At 44.8% G+C, this 25,312-nt stretch overlaps 1 protein-coding gene across 1 annotated transcript in view; it reads right to left on the reverse strand.

Annotated features, from left to right (window-relative positions):
* The window catches only part of PTPRT (protein tyrosine phosphatase receptor type T), a 1,090,723-nt gene that overhangs the window by 782,440 nt on the left and 282,971 nt on the right, over positions 1–25,312 (reverse strand). The window contains exon 2 of the mRNA XM_065919188.1: positions 4,011–4,136. Coding sequence (XP_065775260.1) covers positions 4,011–4,136 — 126 coding nt within the window. The remainder of the gene's footprint in view (positions 1–4,010; positions 4,137–25,312) is intronic.

Genomic DNA, 25,312 nt, shown 5'->3' on the forward strand with positions numbered 1-25,312 from the left:
ACCATTTCTGTCCTTTACTGAGCCCATATTTGCATAAAATGTTCCCTTGGTATCTCTAATTTTCTTGAAGTGATCTCTAGTCTTTCCCATTCTCTTGCTTTCCTCTATTTCTTTGCACTGATCACTGAGGAAGGCTTTCTTATCTCTCCATGGTATTCTTTGGAACTCTGTATTAAAATATCTTTCCTTTTCTCCTTTGCTTTTTGCTTCTCTTCTTTTCTCAGCTATTTGTAATGCCTCAGACAACCATTTTGCCTTTTTTGCATTTCTTTTTCTTGGGGATGGTCTTGATCACTGCCTCCTGTACAATGTCATGAACCTCTGTCCATAGTTCTTCAGGCACTCTGTCCATCAGATCTAATCCCTTGCGTCTATTTGTCACTTCCATTGTATAATCGTAAGAGATCTGATTTAAGTCATACCTGAACGGCTTAGTGGTTTTCTCGACTTTCTTCAATGTAAGTCTGAATCTGGCAATAAGGAATTCATGATCTGAGCCACAGTCAGCTCCCAGTCTTGTTTTTGCTGACTATTTAGAGCTTTTCCATCTTTGGCTGCAAAGGATATAATCAATCTGATTTCGGTGTTTACCATCTGGTGACGTCCACATGTAGAGTCTTCTCTTGTGTTGCTGGAAGAGGGTGTTTGCTATGACCAGTGCATTCTCCTGGCAAAACTCTGTTAGCCATTGCTCTGCTTCATTTTGTACTCCAAGGCCAAATTTGCCTGTTACTCCAGGCATCTCTTGACTTCCTACTTTTGCATTCCAGTTCCCTATAATGCAAAGGACATCTTTTTTGGATGTTAGTTCTAGAAGATCTTGTAGGTCTTCATAGAACCATTGAACTTCAGCTTCTTTGGCATTAGCGGTTGGGGGCATAGACTTGGATTACTGTGATATTGAATGGTTTGCCTTGGAAACTAACAAAGATCATTCTGTCGTTTTCAAGAATGCACTCAAGTACTGCATTTCAGACTCTTTTGTTGATTATGAGGGCTCCTCCATTTCTTCTAAGGGATTCTTGCCCACAGTAGTAAATATAACGGTCATCTGAGTTAAATTCACTCATTCCAGTCCATTTTAATTCACTGATTCCTAAAATGTCGATGTTCATTCTTGCCATCTCCTATTTGACCACTTCTAATTTACCTTGTTTCATGGACCTAACATTCCAAGTTCCTATGCAATATTGCTCTCTGCAACATCAGACTTTATTTCCATCACCAATCACATCCACACCTGGGTGTTACTTTCGCTTTGGCTCCGTCTCTTCCTTCTTTTTGGTGTTATTTCTCCACTGATCTCCAGTAGCAAATCGGGCACCTACCAACCTTGGGAGCTCATCTTTCAGTGTCATATAAGCGATAAAATCCAGGGTAAAGTGAGCACGGGGGAGATCATGATATGGGGAGGCTGGATCAGGCCTGCAGGGCCTCGGAGGCCACAGCTGGGCATTGGGTCTTCTCTCTCAGAGCAAGAGGAAAGCCTCAAAAAGATTCCAGGCAGAGGCTGGGTGGGGGCAATGAAAGGAAGAGGTAATGTGAACAGGCCTACATTCTAGAACAACCTCTGGCTTCTGTGCAGAGAGTGGATTAAAGTCAAAAGAGGAAGCCATTAATGCATGTATGTGGAATCTAGAAAAAGAGTATAGATGATCCTATTTGCAAAGCAGAAATAGAGACACAGATCTAGAGAACAAACATATGGACACCAAGGGGTGGACAATGGAGGGTGGGAGGGACTGGGAGGTGGACACTGACACATAAACACTATTGATAAACTAATGACAGCAGACCGTGCAGCACAGGGAACTCTACTCAGCGCCCTGCAGGGACCCAGACGGGAAGGAAATCCAAAGGAGAGGGGACACATGTGTGTGTATGGCTGGTTTATCTCGCTGCACAGCGCTCTACAGTAGAGACTAATGCAAAATTGTAAAGCAACTATGCGCCAACAAAAATTAATTTTAAAAAAGAAATAATTAAAAAAAAAAGAGGAAGCTGAAAAGCCGGTGTGAAGGTCTACCTGTGACCCAGGCAAGGGTGGACGGCATGGCACCAGGGCAGTGGTGGCAGAGATGGAGAGACGTGAGCAGACCTGAGATGGGCTCAGGAGGTGAAGGGGTAGGATGGAGTGATTGACAAGGAGAGGGAGGAGGACAGGGGGAAGAGAGAAGCGTGACCCCTGGGTTTCTGAAGCAGCACCAGAGTGATGAAGTGGCCTTTTGAGACAAGGAGCACTAAAGCATGAGTGGATGGAGATGAATCAAGAGTTCAATTTGGGAGATGCTGAGTCTGGAGAGCCTGAATGGGCATCTAGGGCATCTAGTAGTCTACAGATGGGCCAGAAGAGCCTGTGTGTGTGCAAACACACATAGAGCACATACACAGGTGCACTGTAAGATCTGAGGGCTTCCCTGGTGGCTAAGACAGTAAAGAATCTGCCTGCAATTCAGGAGACCTGGGATCAACCTGGGCCAGGAAGATCCCCTGGAGGGGTGAATGGCTACCCACTCCAGTATTTTTACCTGGAGAATCCCATGGACAGACAAGCCTGGTGGACTACAGTCTGTCCAGTAGCAAAGAGTCAGACAAGACTGAGCAACTAACACTTTAACTTTTCATAAGATCTGAATTTATTTGGCCCACATCAAGGATGGCCGCACAGAGCACAGAAGACCTGGTAAGTAACCTTCAGCACAGGCATGCTACAGTCCTGGGGTTCCTAATGGAAAGAGTGATTCTATTACACAAACGAAGACATTCCTGAGAGTAAAAGTCTGCATTTAAAAAAATTATGATGGGACAACAGGCATAGAGGTCACCTTGTGTAGTTTTGGTCATTCTGCGCATGTAAAGTAGGGATCCTACCATATCTGAAAAGCTCGGTTTTGTACCATGTCACAGCTTTACGATACCTGGTGGGTTACGGCTATATTCAGGAGAAAGGTACGCAAGCAATTGATGTCCTTAATAGGAACAAGATAGAGCCAAGATATGAGCCTCCTGCTTTGGAGCCAAACTCAGAGCCCATATGGTCACACTGGTCACACCCTCAGCTGGACATCTTTCAGCCTCACCTGGACATCTCTGCACACCTTTCTGTCTCCAGCTTAATGACATCCTGGCAAAGCTGCCTCTCAGAGCAGCTAAGACAAGGCAGCTGTGCCATGGGTCACGTACATCAAGTTCCTAAGTGATGTTGATGGCAACTGAAGTGCTGGGGAGAGTTGAGGCCATCCATGGTGTGACGGTTAATTCTGTGTGTCAACTTGACTGGGCTAAGAGATGCCCCTGTAGCCGGTAAGGCATTATTTCTGGGTGTGTCTAAGACAGGGTTTCCAGAATTGGTTAGCATTTGAGTTGGAGACCTGAATAAAGTAAACAGCACAGCCCAGTGTAGATGATCATCTTCCAATCCTCTGAAGGACCAACTAGAACAAAAGCATTTCCTCCGGGCACACCTTCCCTGGAATACACTGGCTATAATTCTCACAGGCCTGTTTCATGCAGGTATTCATCAGGAATGTATATGAGGCCTTCAGTCCCACTGGTAAAGAATAGATTTGGCATTCAGGATGTTGGGACATCAACTTTATCAGTAATAGTTGGACTGTAGAAGTCTCCCTGTATACTTACAAGCTGTGTCTGTGTAGTCCAGAAGGAAAGAAATGACTTCAAATTATGGAGAAGTGTTCTTCCCCTAAGGTCCCATTACTCTCAGACTCCCAAACAAAATTTAGGGATGCCTCACTTGTAGCTAAAGTTCAGAATCTCAAAGCTCAAAGAAATCTAAAAGTTTCCTGAATCCAGATGACACATGATTTTTATCATACCCTTAAGAATGCATTCAGCCTTGGTTTGCATACCTCTGGGGGGTGGTGAACTTACTACCAACAGAGTTACCTACTGTCCTCCCCAACAGCTGAACCCAGAATAAAATTCTTCCCCATGAGCCATTGTAAAAGCTACCACCCCCATCAGAACCCCGAGCACAGCAGGTCACGTACCTGTAGGCACCGCTGGGTCCAGCATTGGCTTCTCCCATGTGTTAATCTGCTCCCAGGTAAACCCACTGGTCCCCAGGGCCACACTATAACCACAGTTGCTGTAGTGCTCCTCAAAGGAACAGCCACCTGCAGACAAAAGAGACATGGGTAAATATATCCTTATGTCTGAGGCTTGGTTCGTTACCCCCGTCTCAGCAGCTCTTCATTTACAGCTTTGAATTTTAAACTCTGGTGGAGATTTTCTTTTCCTAAAAGCAAGCAAATTGGATTTTTATATTTGCTTTGGTGCTCTAAGGAAAGACAGTGGCATCTGCAAGCCCCCTATTTAAAAAAGTTAATAAGGCTAGTTACATTGATTTCAATCTTCCTTCCTGAGAAAGTAAACAGCAACGTCTCCATCTAAGTAGAAAAAATGAATGCCAGGGCATGCCTCTGTAATTGCTTCCTCCAACATGGAGAGATGCTGCGAGGCAGCGGGCCGAGCACCAGCTTCGGAGTCCTGCAAAATGAGACGCGGATCTCAGCTTTACAAAGCCAGGTCAGCCTGGACCAGATGCTTCACCATCTGTGTCTCAGTTTCCTTACCTGGAGTACGGAGGGGAAGATCCACTTGGCAGAAATACCAGGAGGATAAAATGGAGTAATATACAGAAAGTAACTGGCACAGCAAAAATTCTCAGCATCCACCTCCCTCCCTATAAGAGTAGTTTTCATGGAGTAAAAATCAAATTTGTAGAGAATTAGACAATTGTGCCCCAGGAAGATACTGAAGTCAAGGCTGGCAGTATTTAAAGCTTCTCCCTAAAAGTCCAAGCCATCCACCACCAGCACTTTACAATGAGTTGTGTAAACTGGATTGAGCACACGCTCTGGGCTCTAAGTTCCCTCCAAGTGACACTTAGAGAGATGTGATGTATAGAACAGGGGCTACAACCAGGAAATGCTGGTCTGCACAGAGAAGCAAAAGGTGACTATATTCTGGAAGGGGACGTAGAAGGGGAGAAATAATTAGGGCTTTGAAGTTCAGGAGCATCTCCACTGGCACAGAGCAGGAAGAAGAGCCCTCCAGGGTGAGCTGGCAGAATGTACAGAGGAGAAAGACCACCATGAATGAGCTTTACATGCTGGTCCACACTTCCAGCGCCCCTTCTTGTCTCCTTACTGCTCAGACCGCATCACACCATCACCTCCCTTCCTTAAACAGCCACTGGTTCCCCATCACACATCCAAACCACATCCACGGTTCTGGTCCACATACAGAAACCATCCCTTACTAACCCCTGCCTGTGTCTGCAGCCTCATGTAATATCACTCCCTCTTCTCCATCAGCAACAAAGGTCAAAACCCTTCTTCTGTACCCAGACCTGGGGTTTCCTCTGCTTAATGGTGGTGGAAGGCCTGTTGATAGATCAGATACAGAATATAGTCACAACACTGCTAAAGTAAACCTATGAGGGCAAAGCTCTCTCCACTCCCTTTCTTTCTGAGTGTGGAAACCTGGAAGAGTCAGTCTTTAGCAGCCCCAACGAATCGGGCTGGACAAAGGAGGGCTGAATCTATTTTGGTAGTACAAGTTTGGGACTTGAGTTCAGAGTTTTAAATAGCTTTGCACTAGACAGCAATAGGAACCTGCAGTATAGACACCTAGAGAGAGAAGGAAAAGAGGGAGAGAGAGGTCCAAGAAACATAATGCAAAGCAGACACCTACAGAAGGTGAGAGACAGTGAGAAATTTCCTGTGATGGGAAACAACAGGCCCTGGTAGAAACTAAAATTTCTGTTTGTTTCCATGTATTCATTCTTTCATCCACAATTATTTAATCGAGCTTTTAGGGTAGATCGAGCAGAGAACAAGGTGCTATCGATACAGTGGTTTATAAGAGGCTTGCCATCACTAGGATGAGTGAGGTAACTGACGGTAAATAAGCAAACCAGTGAGTAACTGCATTTCCAAATGTGCTACGAAGCATTGGTTGTCTGAGGGGATCCCTGGTTGGTGTGGTCCAGGAAGCCCTTCTGACCATGATTGGCAACAGTTCCCTGTCCTGTAGTGTGAAGACCCTCCACTACACCCAAGCCCTCAGCGAGAGCTGGCTGCAAATAGCAGACATGTCACTGGTGCTTTGGGGAACTAAGGGAAGAATGGATGGACAATGTGGATGGATAAGGGTCAACAGACAAAGATGGAAGTCCAAAGAGGTAAGAGGAAAGGTCAGGGCAGACAGCAGAGGAGACTGCAGCCGAGACAGAGTGAAGAAGGGTGACCTCTGAAAGGCAAGGGCAGGTGCAATCAACCAGCTTCCACTGGACAGTAGCTTTAGACTGGCTGGGAAATGGCGCTGGCATAGAGGAGGGGCTGACTAAAAACCAATGGGCTTCCCTGGTGGCTCAGTGGTAAAGGAACCACCTGCCAGTGCAGAAGATGTGGGTGAGATCTCCTGAGTCAGGAAGATCCCCTGGAGAAGGGAATGGCAACTCACTCCAGTATTCTTGCCTAGAGAATTCCATGGACAGAGGAGCCTTGGGGGCTACCGTCTACGGGGTCCCAAAAGAGTTAGACACAACTTAGCGACTAAACAACCACAAATGAACCAGAAAAAAAAATTAATAAATAAAAAATTTTTTAAAAGAAGGTACAATCTATTTGATAAGTTAACCTTAAAAATGCATTCCAATATATATTAGGTACAGACAAACACTGTTCAGTTCCACTCATGCGAGGTACCTGGTGGTGGTGGTGGGTTTGTGGCTAAGTTGTGTCAGACTGTTTTATATGAGGTACTGCTGCTGCCGCTAAGTCACTTCAGTCGTGTCCGACTCTGTGCGACCCCATAGACGGCAGCCCACCAGACTCCCCCATCCCTGGGATTCTCCAGGCAAGAACACTGGAGTGGCTTGCCATTTCCTTCTCCAATGCATGAAAGTGAAAAGTGAAAGAGAAGTCGCTCAGTAGTGTCCGACTCTTAGTGACCACATGGACTGCAGCCTACCGGGCTCCTCCGTCCATGGGATTTTCCAGGCAAGAGCACTGGAGTGGGGTGCCATTGCCTTCTCCGATACGAGGTACTAAGAAGAGTCAGATTCATAGGGTCAGAAAGTACACGGGTAGACGCAAGGGCCGGGGAACAGGAAGGATGGGGCTAGTGTTTAGTGCGGACAAGGTTTTAGTTTAGGAAGATGAAAACTGAAGGTGGTGGATGATGGTGAGTTACAGAGCAATGTGACTGTGCTTAATGCCACTGAAGTGTACGGTTAAATATGGTTAAAACAGGATATTTTATATTATGTGACTTCTACTGCAATAAAGAACACCTTTTAAAACTGAGTGGGATACCAGACAGAGCCCAAGCTACATTCAGTAACAGTGAGCCCACAGCAGTCCCCACTCCACCTGCTCTTTCTGGTCTCACACTCACCACTGCTACCTAGAAAGCTCCTTCCCCATGCTGCCTGTTGGACAAACTCCGAACTAGCCTCTCCAAACCACTCCCTCTGTAGACTGCATCTGACCAAAACAACAGAGTGAATGCCACAGATATGAGACCCAACACACTCCATTTAAAACCTAGCAAAGGGCAGCAGCAACAGTTCCAACTGCTCAGAAAGGGCCGCCCTCCCCCATCCTTACAGCGCTCCTGCCTCACCCAAATCCAGCCTGTGGGGGATAAATGAACCAAGGCAGTATCACCAACAGCATCCCGATCCCGTTGGGCTTGAATGGTAAGCGGGGAGCCTGCAGCAACTCAAGCGTTCACTGGAAGAGCTGACTGATCATCCAAAACGAGATCAGCCTCCAGGGCTATAGTGGAACATACAGCCAAGATGATGCTAGGCCCATGGAAATCTGTTCAGGTCTTCTCTCTAAGACACATGAGAACTCTTCATTTCCAGGCCACTTTGCATAAGGCGAAGACAACATAGTAAATAAACCCTGGAAACGTATCATAAAGTGATGTCCACATGTGCAACACTAGTCCATAAAAATAATATCTTACCAGCAATCATTCTCACCTGCCCTACTACAAAGACCTTCAAAGGTGTACTTGAAGACAGGAGCATCAAAGAAAGAAAGATGTCTAGATCCCTGAGACACTCACTGAAAAAGAGTCACCCAGTCACCTGACCAATAATATTGACGTTCAACACATCAGGGGCAAAACGTCAACTTTTCTAGTCTTAATGCCACTGACATCTTAGTGTTTAGTTGTTACCATAGTGGAGCCTTGCATATGCTGACTAATATAAGAAGCATGCTCTGTTGAGTATTTGCTCTGTGTCAGGTAATATACTAGGCACTGATCACAGAAAACCACTGAGATCATGTTTGTTTTCACTTAATCCTCACGACTCTGTGAAGTAGATTTTTTAATTCTTACTTTAAGTGTAAAGTAACTGATGTATTAAGGGGTTAAACAACCTGCTGAGGTCACAACTCCAGTCCAGCCACAGATGATGGACAAGCACAGAAGCAGGAAATACAGCATGAGACAGCAAAAAGCAAACTGAAGGAGAGAGTTTCAAGTCCACACCGCCATTTCCTACAAGCCCGCCTGCTGAAAGGGAGTCACCTATTTGACTCTGCGCTTCCAGATGCCAGCAGAAAAAGGACAATCTGTTCAGTTACTGGATACTCTGTGTTCAGAGAATAAAAGCCAAATAAGTCTGGTAAATTACAATCATTCCAGGTGTTTAGATCACACAAGAACTTCTCCACAGGGGTACTGGTAACAGAAATCAACCATCCCACAATGCACAATATCTCAAACAACATCCATGCAAGAGGTGCGTGGTCAATTCCATGAGTCTATTTCTCATAATCACTCTCAATAAAAACTGATAGCATCAACCAAACATACAATTCAGGAAAAGCAACTCACTGGAACCCAATACTGTACAGTCTAGAGACTTGTTCCCTGTCGACCTGACTCGCCCAAGAGATAAGTTTTGAAAGCTATTCGGGAGGGGAAAACATATTTGATTCGTGTGTTGTAAGCAATTCTCCCTGGACTTTCTTCCTCTCAGACAACACATTGAGAAATAAGAGTGGTTATGAGCTTCAGATTATACACTCTGGCAGCAATCTACACTGCCAGGGGGTACAGCCTTTACAGCTCACCTCCTTTCTTCCTTTTCAGGCCTTCACTTTCTGGTGTGCAAGACAGATCACAAAGGAACCTTCCAGTGGTCAAAGTTAAGGATTCCAAAGACTCAGAGAGACCTAGAAACTCTCAGGAGCCACAGAGATGCAGAGCCACTTCACCGGCACTAGGACTGGCTACTGAGAACCTCTGGGAAGGAGGAGAAGGAAAAGAAGGTCAGCTTTCTGTGGATCCTCACCATGAAGTATTCAGACCCATGATCCTAAGTCTTATTGCAGCTCTTCCTGCTCTTTCACAAATCATATTTACCTCTCTTGATGGAATTCTTTGGCACCGAACACCTGCGGGAAGAGGCTCCAGACCACAGGTGTCTGTGGCAGGCTACTTGGGGAAGGCTTACAACTGGAGAGATTCCCAAAAGACAGTCATCTGGATGCTCACCTCACTCCGTTTTAAAGCGGCCACACTCAACTGATGTCAACTCCATCACCATCAATTTGGAAGAAAACAAAAGTCTCCTAAACCTATCCCCACCCCTAGAATTGGGCTCAGCCTCCAAAGCACATGTCCCAGTTGGGAGAAGACCAAAATAACTGTGGACACGGCCGTAAGCTGAGGACTCAGCAGTGTCTCCCTACATCGGGACAGAGAAGCTATCTCCCTGGACAGGTTGAGGTCAAAATGTAGTAAAGGCCCCAGATGCTCTGATGTGAGTCAAGCATAAAAAGTCAACAGAGAAATGGAAAACGGTAGCAAGGAAATTGGATTTTGAAAATCCATTTGGATTTGGTAATGTATACCATATCAGCATCTGTAAGGGAAGTAAAAATAGTGCAGGATACATACTTTAAGATACATTAAAGCATAAATAAAGTTTATAGTGCCAATCAGGATTTTTTTTAAACATGAGCTCCTCTTTTGAAAATGAGAGGAATAGAAATTCAATAAAAATATAAATGTGTCTGCCTCTGCATTTCTCAGATATGATCCTGTGTATTCTTAAACAGAGTTGAGTTCAGAAAAGAAACTAAAGGTTTGCAGGGCTTCTGCTCCATGCGAGGCACTGTACTTGAGCTATGTAAGTATGTATATAAATATATACATTTTTAAAAATATCTCTATATGTATGTTTATGTATGGAAGTGGGCTTCCCAGATGGTGCAGTGGTAAAGAAACTGCCTGCCAATGCAGACGATGCAAGAGGATTTGAACCCTGGGTCGGGAAGATCCCCTGGAGGAGGGAATGGCAACCCACTCTAGTGTTAGCCTGGAAAATTCCATGGACAGAGGAGCCTGGCTCTCTGGTAAATTTACAGTCCATGGGGTCGCAAAGAGTTGGACATGACTGAGCATGCACACACAAATGCATGAAAGTTAAGTCTTACCAAACCCACTCCCTAAGACAAGGGTCAACCAACTTTTTCTATAGGGGGTCAGACAGTAAAGATGTTCACGTTGCAGGTGTATTGGTTTTTTCTTGCTACCAACACGCTATCACAAACTCAAAACGACACCCATTGATTTTTTTATCTCCTGGTTTCCACAGGTAAGAAGTGAAGGCCAGGTTGCACCTTATCAGGGCCTCACAAGACTGAGGTCAAGGTAACAGGAGACCTGATTTCCTTTCTGGAGTCCAGGTCAACTTTTGCAGGGTGTTTGGCAGAATTCAGTTCCTTATAATAATTATAGCATCGGGGCTTCTAGAGAAGAGAATGGCTGCCCACTTCAGTATTCTTGCCTGGAGAGGCCCATGGACAGAGAAACCTATTGGGCTATGGGGTTGCAAAGAGTCCGAATGACTGAGTGACTAACACTTTCACTCCTGACCTCTGGGGGTCATCGTGTAAGCGCTGCTCTCAGTTCCTAGAAGCCACCCACAGTTCCTGCCATAAATCCTCTCTACTCTCTTCCTGAGCAAGGCTCCATCCTGTTTAAGGGCTCATATGATTCAGTCAGGCCCACCCAAACAAGATCATCTTCTTCATTAAAGTCAGCCAACTTGGGACCTTAATTATACCTGTGAAACCCCTTCACCTTGATCACTGACATAACCTAATCACAAGAGTGAGATCTGCGACTTCCCTGGTGGTCCAGTGGTTCAGACTTTGCCTTCCAATGCAGGGGGTGCGGGTTTGATCCTAGATTGGGAAGCTAAGACCCCCTCATGCCTTCCAGCCAAAAACCCGAAATACAAAACAGAAGCAATATTGCAACAAATTCAATAAAGACTCTAAAAATGATCCACATAAAAAAAAAAATCTAGAAAAGGGTGAAATCTATCCTATCCCAGTCCCTCTCAAAGGACAGGGATTAAACAAGACACAAATACCAGGGGCCAGTAACTGTGGGGACCAATTTGCCATTCTGCCCACCATGGAAGGACCCTTGGTCTCTGTCACTAAGACTCAGCAGTGTCACTGTAGAGAAGCAGCCACAAGTCACACAGAAAGAGGGGCAGGGTTGTCTGCTAATAAGACTGAATTTACTGATGCTGCACTTTGAATTTCCTATGATTCCCACATATCACAAAATAGTATTCTTCTTTTGACTTGTGTTAACCATTTAAAAATGTGAAAACCAATCTTCCTTTGCAGATGGAGTACAAAATCAGTGAAGGTCCAGAACTGGCCTGGAGGCTCTAGTTGGCTAACCTCTGCTTTGATCCCGTAAAATTTTACAATTTTAACACGGTCACAGAAAAGTACCGTGTTTGCACCCTTTGAGGGTTTGATGTCATGTGCTTTTGACACCTCCTTCCCATTTCTCAGTTGTAGAACGTTTCTTCCTTCCTGCAGGAAGTGGAAGGGGGGACATGTCATCCACTGTCTTCCTTTCGAAGCTACATTCCCAGCCTGTAGGATAAAGGCTTGAGAGAAGCACCAAAGGTTACTGGATTTAAATACAGTTAAGTCCCCAACATTTGAACCTTCAAGTTGCAAACTTTCAAAGACGTGAACATGCATTTGGTTCCATCAAGGAACCAGAACCTGTGCCATCAATGTCAGGCGTGAGTGAAATTGCACCTCACCCATCCCTACTAGTATCTTATTGCTGACGATTCTTCAGCTCTACCACTTCCCACACCTCCTTTCCCTAACTCTTCCTGCCTGATCATTTGATGCCAGTCCCTATTTGCCAGCAGTTGTACTGTACTACTGTACTTTTCAAGGTACTTAAAGATTAAAAATCTTTTTTTTTAATGTGTTACTTGTGTGAAAAGTATTATAAACCTACTATAGCACAGTTGTTGTTCAGTTGCTCAGTCATGTCTGACTCTTTGTGACCCCATGGATTGCAGTATGCCAGACTTCCCTGTCCTTCACCATGTCCCGAAGCTTGCTCAAACTCATGTCCATTGAGTCGGTGATGCCATCCAACCATCTCATCCTCTGTCGACCCCTTCTCCTCCTGCCTTCAATCTTTCCCTGCATCAGGGTCTTTTCTAATAAGTCGGCTCTTCGAATCAGGTAGCCAAAGTATTGGAGCTTCAGCTTCAGCATCAGTCCTTCCAGTGACTATAAATGATTGAGTTCCTTTAGAATTGACAGTACTATATAGCAAATTGCATTGTTTGGGTACCTAGGCTAACTTTGTTGGATTTATGAACAAGTTGGGCTTACAAAAGCGCTCTCAGAACAGAACTTGTTCATATGCAAGAGCACTTCACCGACATCAGAGCATGTGTTCTTAATGGGTAAAGACTAGTGCTCCTACTTCACAGACAAGGAAACCAAGGCCAGAGCAGGTGACACTCTCAACATTACCCAATCAACCAACGGCAGAGCCAAGACTCAAATCAAGGACCCCCTTCTTAGCCAAAAAGTCTACCAGGGAGATCTCAGCTACTACATTCATGGGAGAGCCAGCACAAAGCCAAAATGCAAAGCCATTTGCTTAAAAACTATTAAGAATTCCAACATGGCCATTGGAGATCATTAGACGAAGCACAGGGCCCTTCCAAGTGCCAGGCCCTGGCCGAGTGCACAAGGGACACACCCATGAAGCCAGCCCGGCTCTGTGGATGCACACATTCAAGCCATAAAGCCCCACAGCCCCCAAGTCATCAAGATGCTGCCCTCGTGCCGGCAAGAGTCTCTGGAGGCAGGGCAATATCTAAGTGGCTTATTAATCGTGGGCAGACTATCATGGGTAGGCGAGTCTTGCCCCCGGAATGAATGTAAACCAGCCTGGCATAAATTGAATTCCTTTTTGGAATATCTAATTGAATTTGCAGAAGTGTGTGCCAAGGGGGTGTTTAAATAAGTGCACAAATATGATAAGAAGGCCTTCACACCATTATATCTAATTCAGTAAGCAAAAATAATGGCAGGGCACGTTCCAATTAGCGTTTGATTTATTTGCTTTAACAAATCCAATTAGTAGAATGTTTTATAAAGTCATCCAATGTCAAACACTCATGGACTCAACAGATAGAAACAATACTCCTAATAGGAAAAAAAAATGTTTTAAAGCTCTGTGAACAGTGAGTGTATTATAAATAAGATGATGTCTCTCTGATGGCTCAGGCATTCCCCAAGGGCCCAGAAAACAGTGTCTGATCTGCTCATTTGGTTCTTTCTCCCAGAGACTCTGGGAGGCAACTCAGGTTAATTTGGCCCATTATAATAAATCCAGGAAAACAACAAAGGTGGAAGTTAGCAAAGGGACTTCAAGGGAGAATAATGAACTTGCTGCTGGGTATCTTTTAGACCAGAGACGTGTTCCGACTTCCAAGATGGCACAGTGGAGCAGAAAAAGACAAGGCTAACGGAAATAGCGACCTTCTAGAAGCTGATCCAATGCCTTCACGTCCTTTCCAGGTTCCAGTGTTTCTCTCTGTAAACTGGAGAGTTCAAGGAGATGAGTGACCCTAAAGCATGCCCATCATGACCGGCAGATGATGGTCTTTGACCAGTGAAATTCAGCACCCATAGGGATTAAAGGTATGGATTCTGGAGCCAGCACCCCAGCTCTGGTACTCTTTTAACCTTGTATGACCTTGCCCAAGTTATTTAACCTCTATGTACTTCAATGTCCCCATCTATAAAATGAGGATAATCACAGTGTTCATCTCTTGGGGGTTGTGATCAGAATTGGGGAAATTTAGTAATTGTAAAGACTTGGAACAGAGCCTGGCACATAGTAGGTGCCAAGTTAAGTATTTGTTACATGGCGGTCCTAGTGGTAAAGAACCCACCTGCCAACGCACGAGACATAAGAGACTTGGGTTCTATCCCTAGATCGGGAAGATCCCCTGAAGGAAGGCATGGCAACCCACTCCAATAGTCTTGCCTTGAGAATCCCATGAACAGGGGAGCGTGGTGGGCTACAGTCCACAGGGTTGAAAAGAGTCGGACACAACTGAAGTGACTCGCATGCACACACATCAATATTTAATCCCAACATATGAATGAGAAATGGGGAAGATAGCTATGTTCTATGTGCCCAGGCTCAAAACATAATCTTCAAACAAAATATTTTAAAGAAACTATCTGAGCTGGTGCATCACCCCCTGTGTGAATCAGCAGTGCCTAGGGTGATATGCTATTGCTACGCACTGTCAAGTCCAGCTTCATTGACCACTTAACTGCTGCGTGACCTTGGGCAAACCACCTAACCTCTCAGGTCAGAGATTCTGACCAGGTAATCAAGGAATAAATTAAACTCTCTCGGAGGGCACCTCAATTTCTGACATGCTGGGAAATGGTGACTGTTGTCTACCATGTCACCCACCTACGTTTGCTGGGATACAGGAGGGTCCGGTGTCCCCTGGAAATAAAAGCCTCTGCTGAGACCAGCTTCCCTGCGGGGTTTGCCACAGGCCTCAGTCTGGTGCATCTGAATGTCCCGGAGAAGAGAACCCAGGAAGATGCGGCAGGCAGAACCGTGCCTCCTCCCGTGTGCCAGCCCTTCTCAGGCTCCAGGAAAGAGCAGGGAAGACAGCCGTCTGCCGTGCCCCGGGTAACGTCTCAGCAGATGCTGCCGTGCATCGCGACCAGGGAGCAAAGAAGGAGCCATGTGCAGGGTCAGCGCTCACCCTGCCAAGAAGAGGAGGCAGTGGGCAGGGGTGGACAGGCACGTCTGGATAACGTTAAGATGGCTCAGTCTGGAGACCCAGCTGGAGACCCGCCTGAATGTCGGCCCCACCCAACCCAGGAAGCCTGCTTTTGTTTCCCCTCAACAACCCCAGAGTGGATTCAGGGATTCCACTGCTCTCCCACGTGTCAGGAGGGAAAGGGTCACCTGGCCCAACTCCGAAACTTACAGGTGGGGAGACAGGCATGAAAAGGACAAGGCTGCAGAGAGAGGGGGTGCAGAGCTGGGACTGCAGCCAGCTGTCCTGGCCCCGGGCCAGCGCTCTGCCCACTCAGAAGCCAGAATAGCATCTTTCATCTTTTCTCATGCAATGGTGATGTGTTTTTGCATTTCTGTTTTTGAGGGAGGCGGGAAAGAAAGGGTCAGCCAAGGGTCATAACCTGTTTCAGGAAAACTTTAGATCGGCTGGGAAAGGTGAGAAAAGGTTTCCTCTACACAGAAGGAAGGGCCAACCACTGCTTTCTGGCAGGAGTTGAGTCATCTTCTCAAGACCCTGGAAGCCAAGCCAGCTCTTTACGGCCTCAGGGTCTTTCCACTTCTGGTCCCCTAGCCTGGAACACTCTCACCCCAGTGCTTCATGGGGTATCTTCCACATCAAACATCAGTCTCAGCTTTCTCAGAGAAACCTCTCTGAAGACTCCAAGGGAAACAAACTCCTCTTTTCCCCAATTCTCTACCACACTGTCTTACTTCTATTCAACAGTGTTGTTATTCACATCCTCTGAAGAACTCTGGAATATTTTTATCTACTCATTTGCTTATTTATTTTCTGTCTTCCCACCACCTGTTTAAGTCCACGGGGGCAGGAAGCATATGTCTGTATTCTTTGCCACTGAATCGTCGGGAGGTATCAAAGACCTGGGTACTTTGATGCTTTGAGAACTTAAGGGAAACTCAATAAATGCCTCATGAATAATGAACTGAGTGCAAAGAAGTGTCAGGAGTGAAAGACAGCATCAAAGGATGACATTCGTGGTTCTGGCACTTCCTCTGACCTCTGGTGGGTCAGAGAAAATCTCGAGCCTCCATTTCCTCGTCTGTGACGTGGGAACGGAAATGACAGCAACTGGCATTTGTTGCGTGCTTACCGTATGCTGTGCGCTGTGCTAGGCCACGGCCATGAGCTTTCTCATTTCATCCTCCAGGAGCCCACAGACATCGATGCTATTACTACCCATGCTATATGCACGATAAAACTGACAACTATAACCTGCCCCAAATCTCGCAGCTCAGAAATTGCTGGGCTGGGGTCTAACCAAGGTAGTACACCACAGTCTTGGTCTCCGGGCCATAACCCTCAGTGATCACTAACACTGCTGCTACTACAGGACTATCTAGCTGACCAAACACGTCTGCTTCTGAAACCAACTTATTTTTAGCACGTAACTAATTTTCAAAGGAAAAAAGAGAAACAGCCACACATCCCAGACCCCTGTCCAGCAGGGCCTGCAAGGTCAGCCAGCTGGGTCTCCACTCACCATCTTGATGGTCCAAGGCCAGAAGGAGTCATGTGGTCCACACACGGCTCTCTCCGGGCCCCTGGTGCTCCCTTTGGCCTCACTGTAGACCTCCGCTCCAGGAGGGACATGCCCTAGAGAAGCCCAGGAGAGACCACAGCCCGATGCTCCTGCCTGGCCCAGCAAGGAGGGGACTCTCATAACCATTACATCAAGAGTCTCTGGGAGAAAACATTCAAAGCCTTGCCAAGTTTCACTTTGGAAGAAATCAGCCCTCTGTGCTCACTCTGTACAGTCCTGAATAACAACGTGGCAGGATCGTTAGAAACGCTACCTTATTTCTCTTACGGCAGTTCTGTGAGTTGCTCTCTGGAAATCAATGAACAATTTTGCGAAGTTGGAATCAGGTTCAGAGAGGTTAAGTAACCTCCTCAAGGCTACACAGTTTGTAAAGGGCAGAGGCAGGAATCAAATTACTTTCAATTTGACCCCAAAGCACAGCCCCTCTCAACTCTATCGTAATGTCTCTTACATGAAAAACCAGTAAACCCCTCCAGTTTGGCAATTCTCGTGCTTCCGTACTACCTTTGAATTAATTTAACCCAAGCTTGAATGATAGACTTTATTTTCCTGGGCTCCAAAATCACTGTGGACGATGACTGCAGCCATGAAATTAAAAGACACTTGCTCCTTGGAAGAAAAGCTATGACAAATCTACACAGCATATGAAAAAGCAGAGACATCACCTTGCAGACAAAAGTACATCTAGACAAAGCTATGGCTGTTCCAGAGCTCATGTATGGATGTGAGAGTTGAACCATAAAGAAGGATGAGCACCAAAGCACTGATGCTTTCGAACTTTGGACAGCAAGGAGATCAAACCAGTCAATCCTAAAGGAAATCTACCCTGAACATTCACTGGAAGGACTGATGCTGAAGCTGAAGATCCAGTACTTTGGCCACCTGATGCAAAGAGCTGACTCTTTGGAAGAGATCCTGATGCTGGGAAAGACTGAGGGCAGGAGGAGAAGGGGGTAATAGAGGATGAGATGGTTGGATGGCATCATTGACTCAATGGACATGAGTTTAAGCGAACTCTGGGAGATAGTGAAGGACAGGGAAGCCTGGTGTGCTGCAGTTCATGAGGCCCAAAGCATCAGACATGACTGAGGAAGTGAACAACAACAATAATATTTGAATGGCACTCAGTAACCTCAATTGGGAGCCTACTACGTACCAGGCATTATTCCAGGCGCCAGATTTGGAGCAGGGATGAAAAGTTGTGTGCCCTTCATTCAGGAAGTTTATGTTCTAGAGGGAACCAGACATGGAAAACATGGCAAGAAATAAAGCAAGTAAGGTACCCACCTTGGCTCTTCACATATCATCATACTTTGAATGTGGCAGGTACTTGATAAGCATATCCATAAGGTGGATATAGAAAGTGTTCCTTGGGACTTCCCTAGTAGTCTAGGGGTTAAGAATCTGCTTTGCAATGCAGGGGACACCAGTTTGATACCTGGTTTGGGAAGATCCTACATGCCCAGGGGCCACTAAGCCCATGTGCCACAACTCTGAGCTCTAGAGCCCGAGAGCTGCAGCTACTGAAGTTCCCGGGCCTAGAGCCCATGCTTGGTAACAAAGAGAAGCCGCCACAATGAGACACCTACACACCGTAACTGAAGAGTAGCCGCTGCTTGCTGCAACTAGAGAAAGTCCGTATGCAGCAACAAAGACCTAGGGCAGCCAAAATGAACCAATTAAAAAAAAAATTAAGTGATCTTTACTGAACAGCTATTTCTTGTCAGACATCACATAATCCCACATAATCCTAACAGGCATCCCAGGATCCAGGAATTAATCACTCTCATTTTAAGGATAAATAAACAGATTCCAACAAAATAAGAATCCAGTCAAAGTTCCCTATGTTTGTGGATTCTCTATTTCCTTTTCCCAAAGGTCATCATCTCTCTGTTACACTATGCTGTGCCTACAAAATCCTCAGACACATTTAGGTCTGGTTGACAGGAATTAGTTTCTGTCCTCAGTTTTTATATGTATATTAACATCTAATGACAAAGTAAAAAATTTAGGGTTCCGTATAGTCAATTAAACTCAATAATAGCATCCAGCCTCATATAAATCACCAAACTGGTCACTGTGTAGGTAAAACATTTATTGAGGTCTGAATATTATCTTAAGTATAGCTGGTGTGAGCTCTCTCAGAACAGCTAAGCCTTGGCAAACCTGTCTGTGTCAGCCAGCTGGGCTCCATGTATCATGGTCTGTTAAACGTGGATTAAATGTGAAATGAAAGGTTTTTAAGGATAGAGGATAAAAGGAGCCTCCACGAAGTGAAAGTTCATATTACCTGGATGTCATGATCAAGTCCATCGACTAGTAGAAAGGGTTCTGAGGTCTCAGGGATGCTGACGGAGACTTAGATAACCGTGGTTTGAGCTGTGCTAGCTTGTCAATCTGTTAAATCATTAACCCTGTGCAAATCTTTCCTTCAAATGTTGATATTTCAGTTCCATGGAGAAGTTAATCTCACAAAGACAAAGCAACCACAGACAGGAAGCAGGTACCCTGCTAGTGATCAAGATTGCAGCCTTTAAGGAACATTTCAAAACAAGATAGCAGCGTTGTTACTAAGATTCCCAGACACAACAAGCAGACCCAGTGCCTTAAAGGTGCCTCATCCCCGCCTCACCAGTGCCAAGGAGTTCATGACAGGGCCACATAAACCCATTCTCATCTTTGGGACAAGCACTCAGGCACTTCTAGCTTTATGCACATTTGTTTTTAATATGAAAAGGCCCAACATGTAGGATCCTATGAGTACAGCCCCTACCAACATGAGTCCCTCTCGGGCTAAAATTCCTCAGAACAGAAATGAACTTCTAACAAAGCCACAATCTCTAAGCCACCTCCTAGCTCAGGCCCTGACAGGATGAGAACAGCAGGTGGTCTTGAAGATGGAGGATTTGCCTGGAAGAAAGGAGCCTGCGTTACAGGTGTGGCTCTGCCAGCAGCTGGTTGCATGACCTTGACCGAGTCATGTTCCCTTTGAAGTACAATTTGGCAGGCAGCCCCTAGCGGTCTCTCTTAGAACCACACCGCCATGCCTAAGAAAACACTGGAAAAGGTGAAAACTTCCAACAGAACTGAAAACAATGAAACTATCACCAGCATTGGGAAGAAACTGAAATGGATTAAATATTCAAGTGGCTGACCACTTTGTGACACCCTTGTTATAATCTGGAAAACGCATGAGACAAGTGCTCAGGGCTGGTGCACTGGGAAGACCCAGAAGGATGGGATGGAGATGGAGGCAGGAGGGAGGATCAGGAAGGGGAACACATGTAAATCCACGGGTGATTCATGTCAATAAATATTATTTAAAAAAAAAAAGAAATGTTAAACCTCATCTGCCTGGAATTTACTAGGCAGGCCATGTGTTCCTTGCACACTATCAACCCCCAACTTCAGAAATACAGTTTTTTTAATAAACAGGAAACCACACTGTTGGCCCTTTAATGAACAAGACTTGGAACCTCTCTTTACCATCTCCTGCAGTAAGAAAGTAAAATCTTAAGGAAAAATAACAAAAATCATTCTGATTTTTTTAAAAAAAAGGAAAACACAAAGTAAGTCATCATGAAACTGAAGAGAAGATTGCTAAAATATTATCTACTAAGAACCTGATGAATGCTTTTAAAAAACATTCAGCATCCTCATAGGATGCAAAGAGACCCAGCCCTTTATGAAACAAGGAGAGAAAGCTACAAAGGGAAACTAATATAAGATGCAAAGACAACAGGATTGTGTGACAAACCTGTGGGTTAACAGAGTTTCAGAAAAAGTTAAAATGCAAAAAGCAGAATCCAAGCCAACATTAGTGAGAAAGATGGTGACATGGGAGTAGATTTCTCAAACCCTCCAACTTCAACACTGACTGAAATGAACAAAAATTCCACACAAAAGTGGCAAAGAAACCATAAATAGTGAAACTTACAGTGTTAAATGTTTTTCCCATAGACTTAGAGGATGCAAGACAACTTGGACCCACCCTGAATCAGGGCAGCAATTCATATACCACACAACTCATCCTTGAGAGAACCACAGTCTCCTGATGGATGGAATTCTGGAAAACCCAGTAGTATCTGCCAGTTTGGATGCCAAGGGCTGAGAGAAGGAGAAGCTATTGAAGAGAGAAAGGATGCTCAATTGGGATACCCTTTGCCCTTCTTGCATCAACAGCATTTTAAGGCCTCATTAGTCTGTTGCTGGGTTTTCCCCTCTAACCCATCCTCCCCAGGGGCCCTGGGGCCTTCTCGCGACCGAGAGAGCCCACAATTTGAAACCCTTAAGAGTTCAGAGTACAATGAGAGGAGTGAGAAACGGCAAAATGGTTTTTCATGTGAGGACCAAGAGCGGCCACCAAACCATCAACAGTCATGAGGATAACTGTTCCCCATGGCTGACACGCTGAAGCCAGAGGAAAGAGTACCTGGCTTGGGTACCACCAGCAAGGGCATGAACACTTCCCCACGGGGCAACTACTTAAAGCCTGCAAAGAGCCAGTGGCAGAGAGCCCTTCCACACGTCCCAGGGCTCTGGCAATGCGTAGCTGCAACTCCACTAACACAGGGAGAAGCAAAACCACATCCCAGTCACCCCGCACCAGGAAGAGGGTACAACACACAGGTGATGAGCATCCTGGACCCAGGCTACGACCACGTGACCTTCGACAAGCCACCTAACCTCTCAGAGTTTCAATTTCCTCATCCGTCCGAAGATAATAACATTACCCTCCACCCCAGGAGTAAGTCTGAGTGTTGTGAGCCTGAAGCTTAAACAATTTGGGGAGGGGACATTCTTTAGGGAAAAGACAACAAACTCAGAAAGGGGACTATTTATTTGAAATGAGAAAAGACATCACAACAAACAATAAACTTCCAACAGCCTACAGGTACCACAGACATTGTGCAATCCAGAAAAATAACATTTTTATTAATTATCTTCCTGACAATATTTCCCCTTACCTTCCCGGTTGCATTCCTTCAGATTACCTCTTCATGACAATAATTTTGCAATATCACTTTTTATAGGATAGAAACTTCAATATCCTCTCTAGCAGGCTGATTGAAGCTGTTTATTATTATCAACAATTGTTTAAAGTTCCCTTCAAGTCCACCAGTCATTATTTCCATAGTGTAAACTTTAGGACTGTAGTCAAATTGGGGGTAATCACTATCAAATTTCTTTCATGTATGTGCTAAAGAATCCACCTTCCAATGCAGGAAATGTGGGTTCAATCTCTGGGTAAGGAAGATCCCCCAGAGAAGGAAATGGCAACTCACTCCAGTGTTCTTGCCTGGGAAATCCCATGGATAGAGGAGCTTAGTAGGCTACTAAGTACCATAGGGTCACAAAAGAGTCAGACATAACTTAGTGACTAATAGAATAATAAAATAATAATAATATTCTATACTATTAATACTTCAAGGTATTACAAGTACAGTTGTATACGGCATAATCATAGAAAATCTTTGATTTGGTGATATCATTTGTGTTCCTGTCAGTCATTATCACACCAGGGTAGTTAATAATGGTTTAACTATACACAGGAAAAAATATATGGGATATAGATAGTATATGTAGCATATATACATACTATATTGCATATGTATATATATAGTATATAACATAGTACATATATATATTTACATGTATATTATATATGCTATATATTTGACATATATATGTATGTGCTTGTATTTTATTTATATATATACATCCCATTAACCCAAACTTTAGGGTTGGCCAAGAAGTTCATTCAGGTTTTTCCATAAGATGTTATGGAAAAACTCCAGCTCTGGCTAACGCAATAAATTTTTCTTCTAAGCTTTTTGATGTGGGCCATTTTTAAAGTCTTTATTGAATTTGTCAATCCTAAAGAAAATCAATCCTGAATATTCATTGGAAGGACTGATGCTGAAACTGCAATATTTTGGCCACCTGATACAAAGAGCTGACTCATTAGAAAAGCCCCTGATGCTGGGAAAGATTGAAGGCAGGAGGAGAAGGGGACAACAGAGGATGAGATGGTTGGATGGTATCACTGACTTGATGGACATGAAGTTGAGCATCTCTGGAAGATGGTGAAGCAAAGAGAAACCTGGCGTGCTGCAGTCATGGGGTTGCAAAGAGTTAGGTATTGCGCAACTGAACAATTGAATTTGTTACAATATGGCTTCTGCTTTATGCTCTGGCTTTTTGGCTGCCAGGCATGTGTGATCTTAGCCCCCTGATCAGGGATCAAACTTGCACCCCCTGTGTTGGAAGGTGAAGCCCTAACCACTACACCGCCAGGGAAGTTCCAAGCCAATACATTTCAGGTCCCTAAAATGTCCCTGAGTACTCTAAAACTCCCGCCTCCAGCTCCTCACCTCTGCAAAAAAAAAAAAAAAAAAGTATGGTAAAGGACAGCTGGAGGGGACTCCCACAGCATGGGGCACCCATGGTTAAAATTATCTTTATTTTGATAACTGTCTAAAATATATGTCTGTTCTCACATGTTGCCAGGGCCTCCCTCTCCCAGGACCTTGGAGCAGAAATGTGACAGTGAGAGACCTGTAGTAGTCTGAAACATCCTCAAGGGAACCATAAAAGAGGCGAGACATGTTTGGCTCCAGAAGTGATCAATATCCCTTCGTGCAGCCACACCACGTTTCTGATGGAGGCATCTGAGACCTGTCCAGCCTTGACGGCCTCTACCTACGCATCTCATCTTTCTAACTTCACATCAGACCACACAGGAGGTGGGGTGGACCCTGGGGGTCAAGATCTGTAACACCCACTATTATTCACTCACTTTCACACAAACAGTTCAGATTTTATCTTGATGAGAAAAACATTCAACAACTGTGCTAGCAAACATTTCTATTGTTACTGTCCGCAGCTCCAGCAAAATACTGTAATTCAGACCTTTGCCCTGTTCGCTAAAACATGCTGAGACTAATTGGTATTGTAGACTCCGGTTAATTTTTCCACTCCTTCTCCTCTTTTCTCCCTTGCAGCTCCCTCCATGCCTGAGTCACACCTCTGAACCTTCGAACAGGGATCAAAAAAGCTCGTTTCCTTATTCCCTCTAATCCCTGAGGGTTGCTCAATTGATGATGTTTTTCATGGGAAGCCACATCACACGACACACTCCAGACCACGGTCCCCAGGTATCACCTAGGAATCCTGTTTTACACTTGGGAGTTGAAAAAAAGCAGAGACATTACTTTGCTAACAAAGGTCAGTCTAGTCAAAGCTATGGTTTTTCCAGTAGACATGTATGGATGTGAGACAGAGTTGAACCAGAAAGAAAGCTGAGTGCCAAAGAATTGATGCTTTTGAACTGTGGTGTTGAAGAAGACTCTTGAGAGTCCCTTGGACTGCAAGATCAAACCAGTCAATTCAGTACTGAATATTCATTGGAAAGACTGATGCTGAAGCTGAAACTCCAATACTTTGGCCACCTGATGCAAACAACTGACTCCTTGGAAAAATCCCTGGTGCTGGGAAAGATTGAAGACAGGAAAAGAAGGGGACGACAGAGGATGAGATGGCTAGATGGTATCACTTACTGGATGGACAAGAGTCTGAGCAAGCTCCAGGAGCTGGTGATAGACAGGGAAGCCTGGCGTGCTGTAGTTCATGGGGTCGCAAAGAGTCAGACATGACTGAGCAATTGAACTGACTGACATTCACTAAAATTGACCTGACCTCCTCCTATGAGCTTTTACATAGATTTCTCTCAACAGCTTCCGAAGGCTCTGGGAAACTCCTCAAGGCAAGCCTTAAGATCAGAGCCCTGGCCCTGGCCCGTGGCATCCATAAACCAGGAATCTGCTGGGAAGCAAGCAACACCTCCTATGGTAGAATCAATGGCAATTTTCCATATCCTCCCCTTCATCATTTCTCTAACTATTTTAGAAATAATAGAGGTTATATAAGATAGGAAAAATTGTGGTCTTACTGAAAACTTAGAAGAAATGATGTTGACAGAGAGCAGGCTTAAAGGAAATTCATCCCATCTACTCCCCAGGGAATCAACAGCTTGCTCCAGGACCAAACCACACAGGTCACTGAGAGCAGCACGCTGGTCTTCTTCCAGCTCTGAGTCCCGCGAGGCCTCCCTTCTTCACCTGGTACCCACAGGCGCATCAGACAGAGAAAGGATAAAGCTGAGGTGGAGCGATTCCAGAACACAAAAGCTTCTTTGAAATGACTCATAAAAGACCATTTTCTTAAATCCTGGTGCCCCTTCCAAAAAAAAAAAAAACCAACCTAACATATTTATCTTACTTTGTGAATCTTGGTGTGTGTGCATGCACACACACACACACACACATACACTCATAGATTTCTTACAGGAATTAAAAGAGACAAAAACATGTAGAACCTAGAAAAATTCTGGCACATTTTAAGAGCAAAATATATATTAACTGTTATTGTTCTTATTAGGAGTAGAGTGCCTATAAAATGCATTCATAATTTAGCAATCCACATTTTAACAGGTTATAACTGTTGACAGATTTTAACTAGTAACTATTCTAGTTACCTTAATGTCACATATATGCAAAATTTCCACTAGC

This window comes from Muntiacus reevesi, chromosome 2 (assembly GCF_963930625.1).
Source record: "Muntiacus reevesi chromosome 2, mMunRee1.1, whole genome shotgun sequence".
Taxonomy (NCBI): domain Eukaryota; kingdom Metazoa; phylum Chordata; class Mammalia; order Artiodactyla; family Cervidae; genus Muntiacus; species Muntiacus reevesi.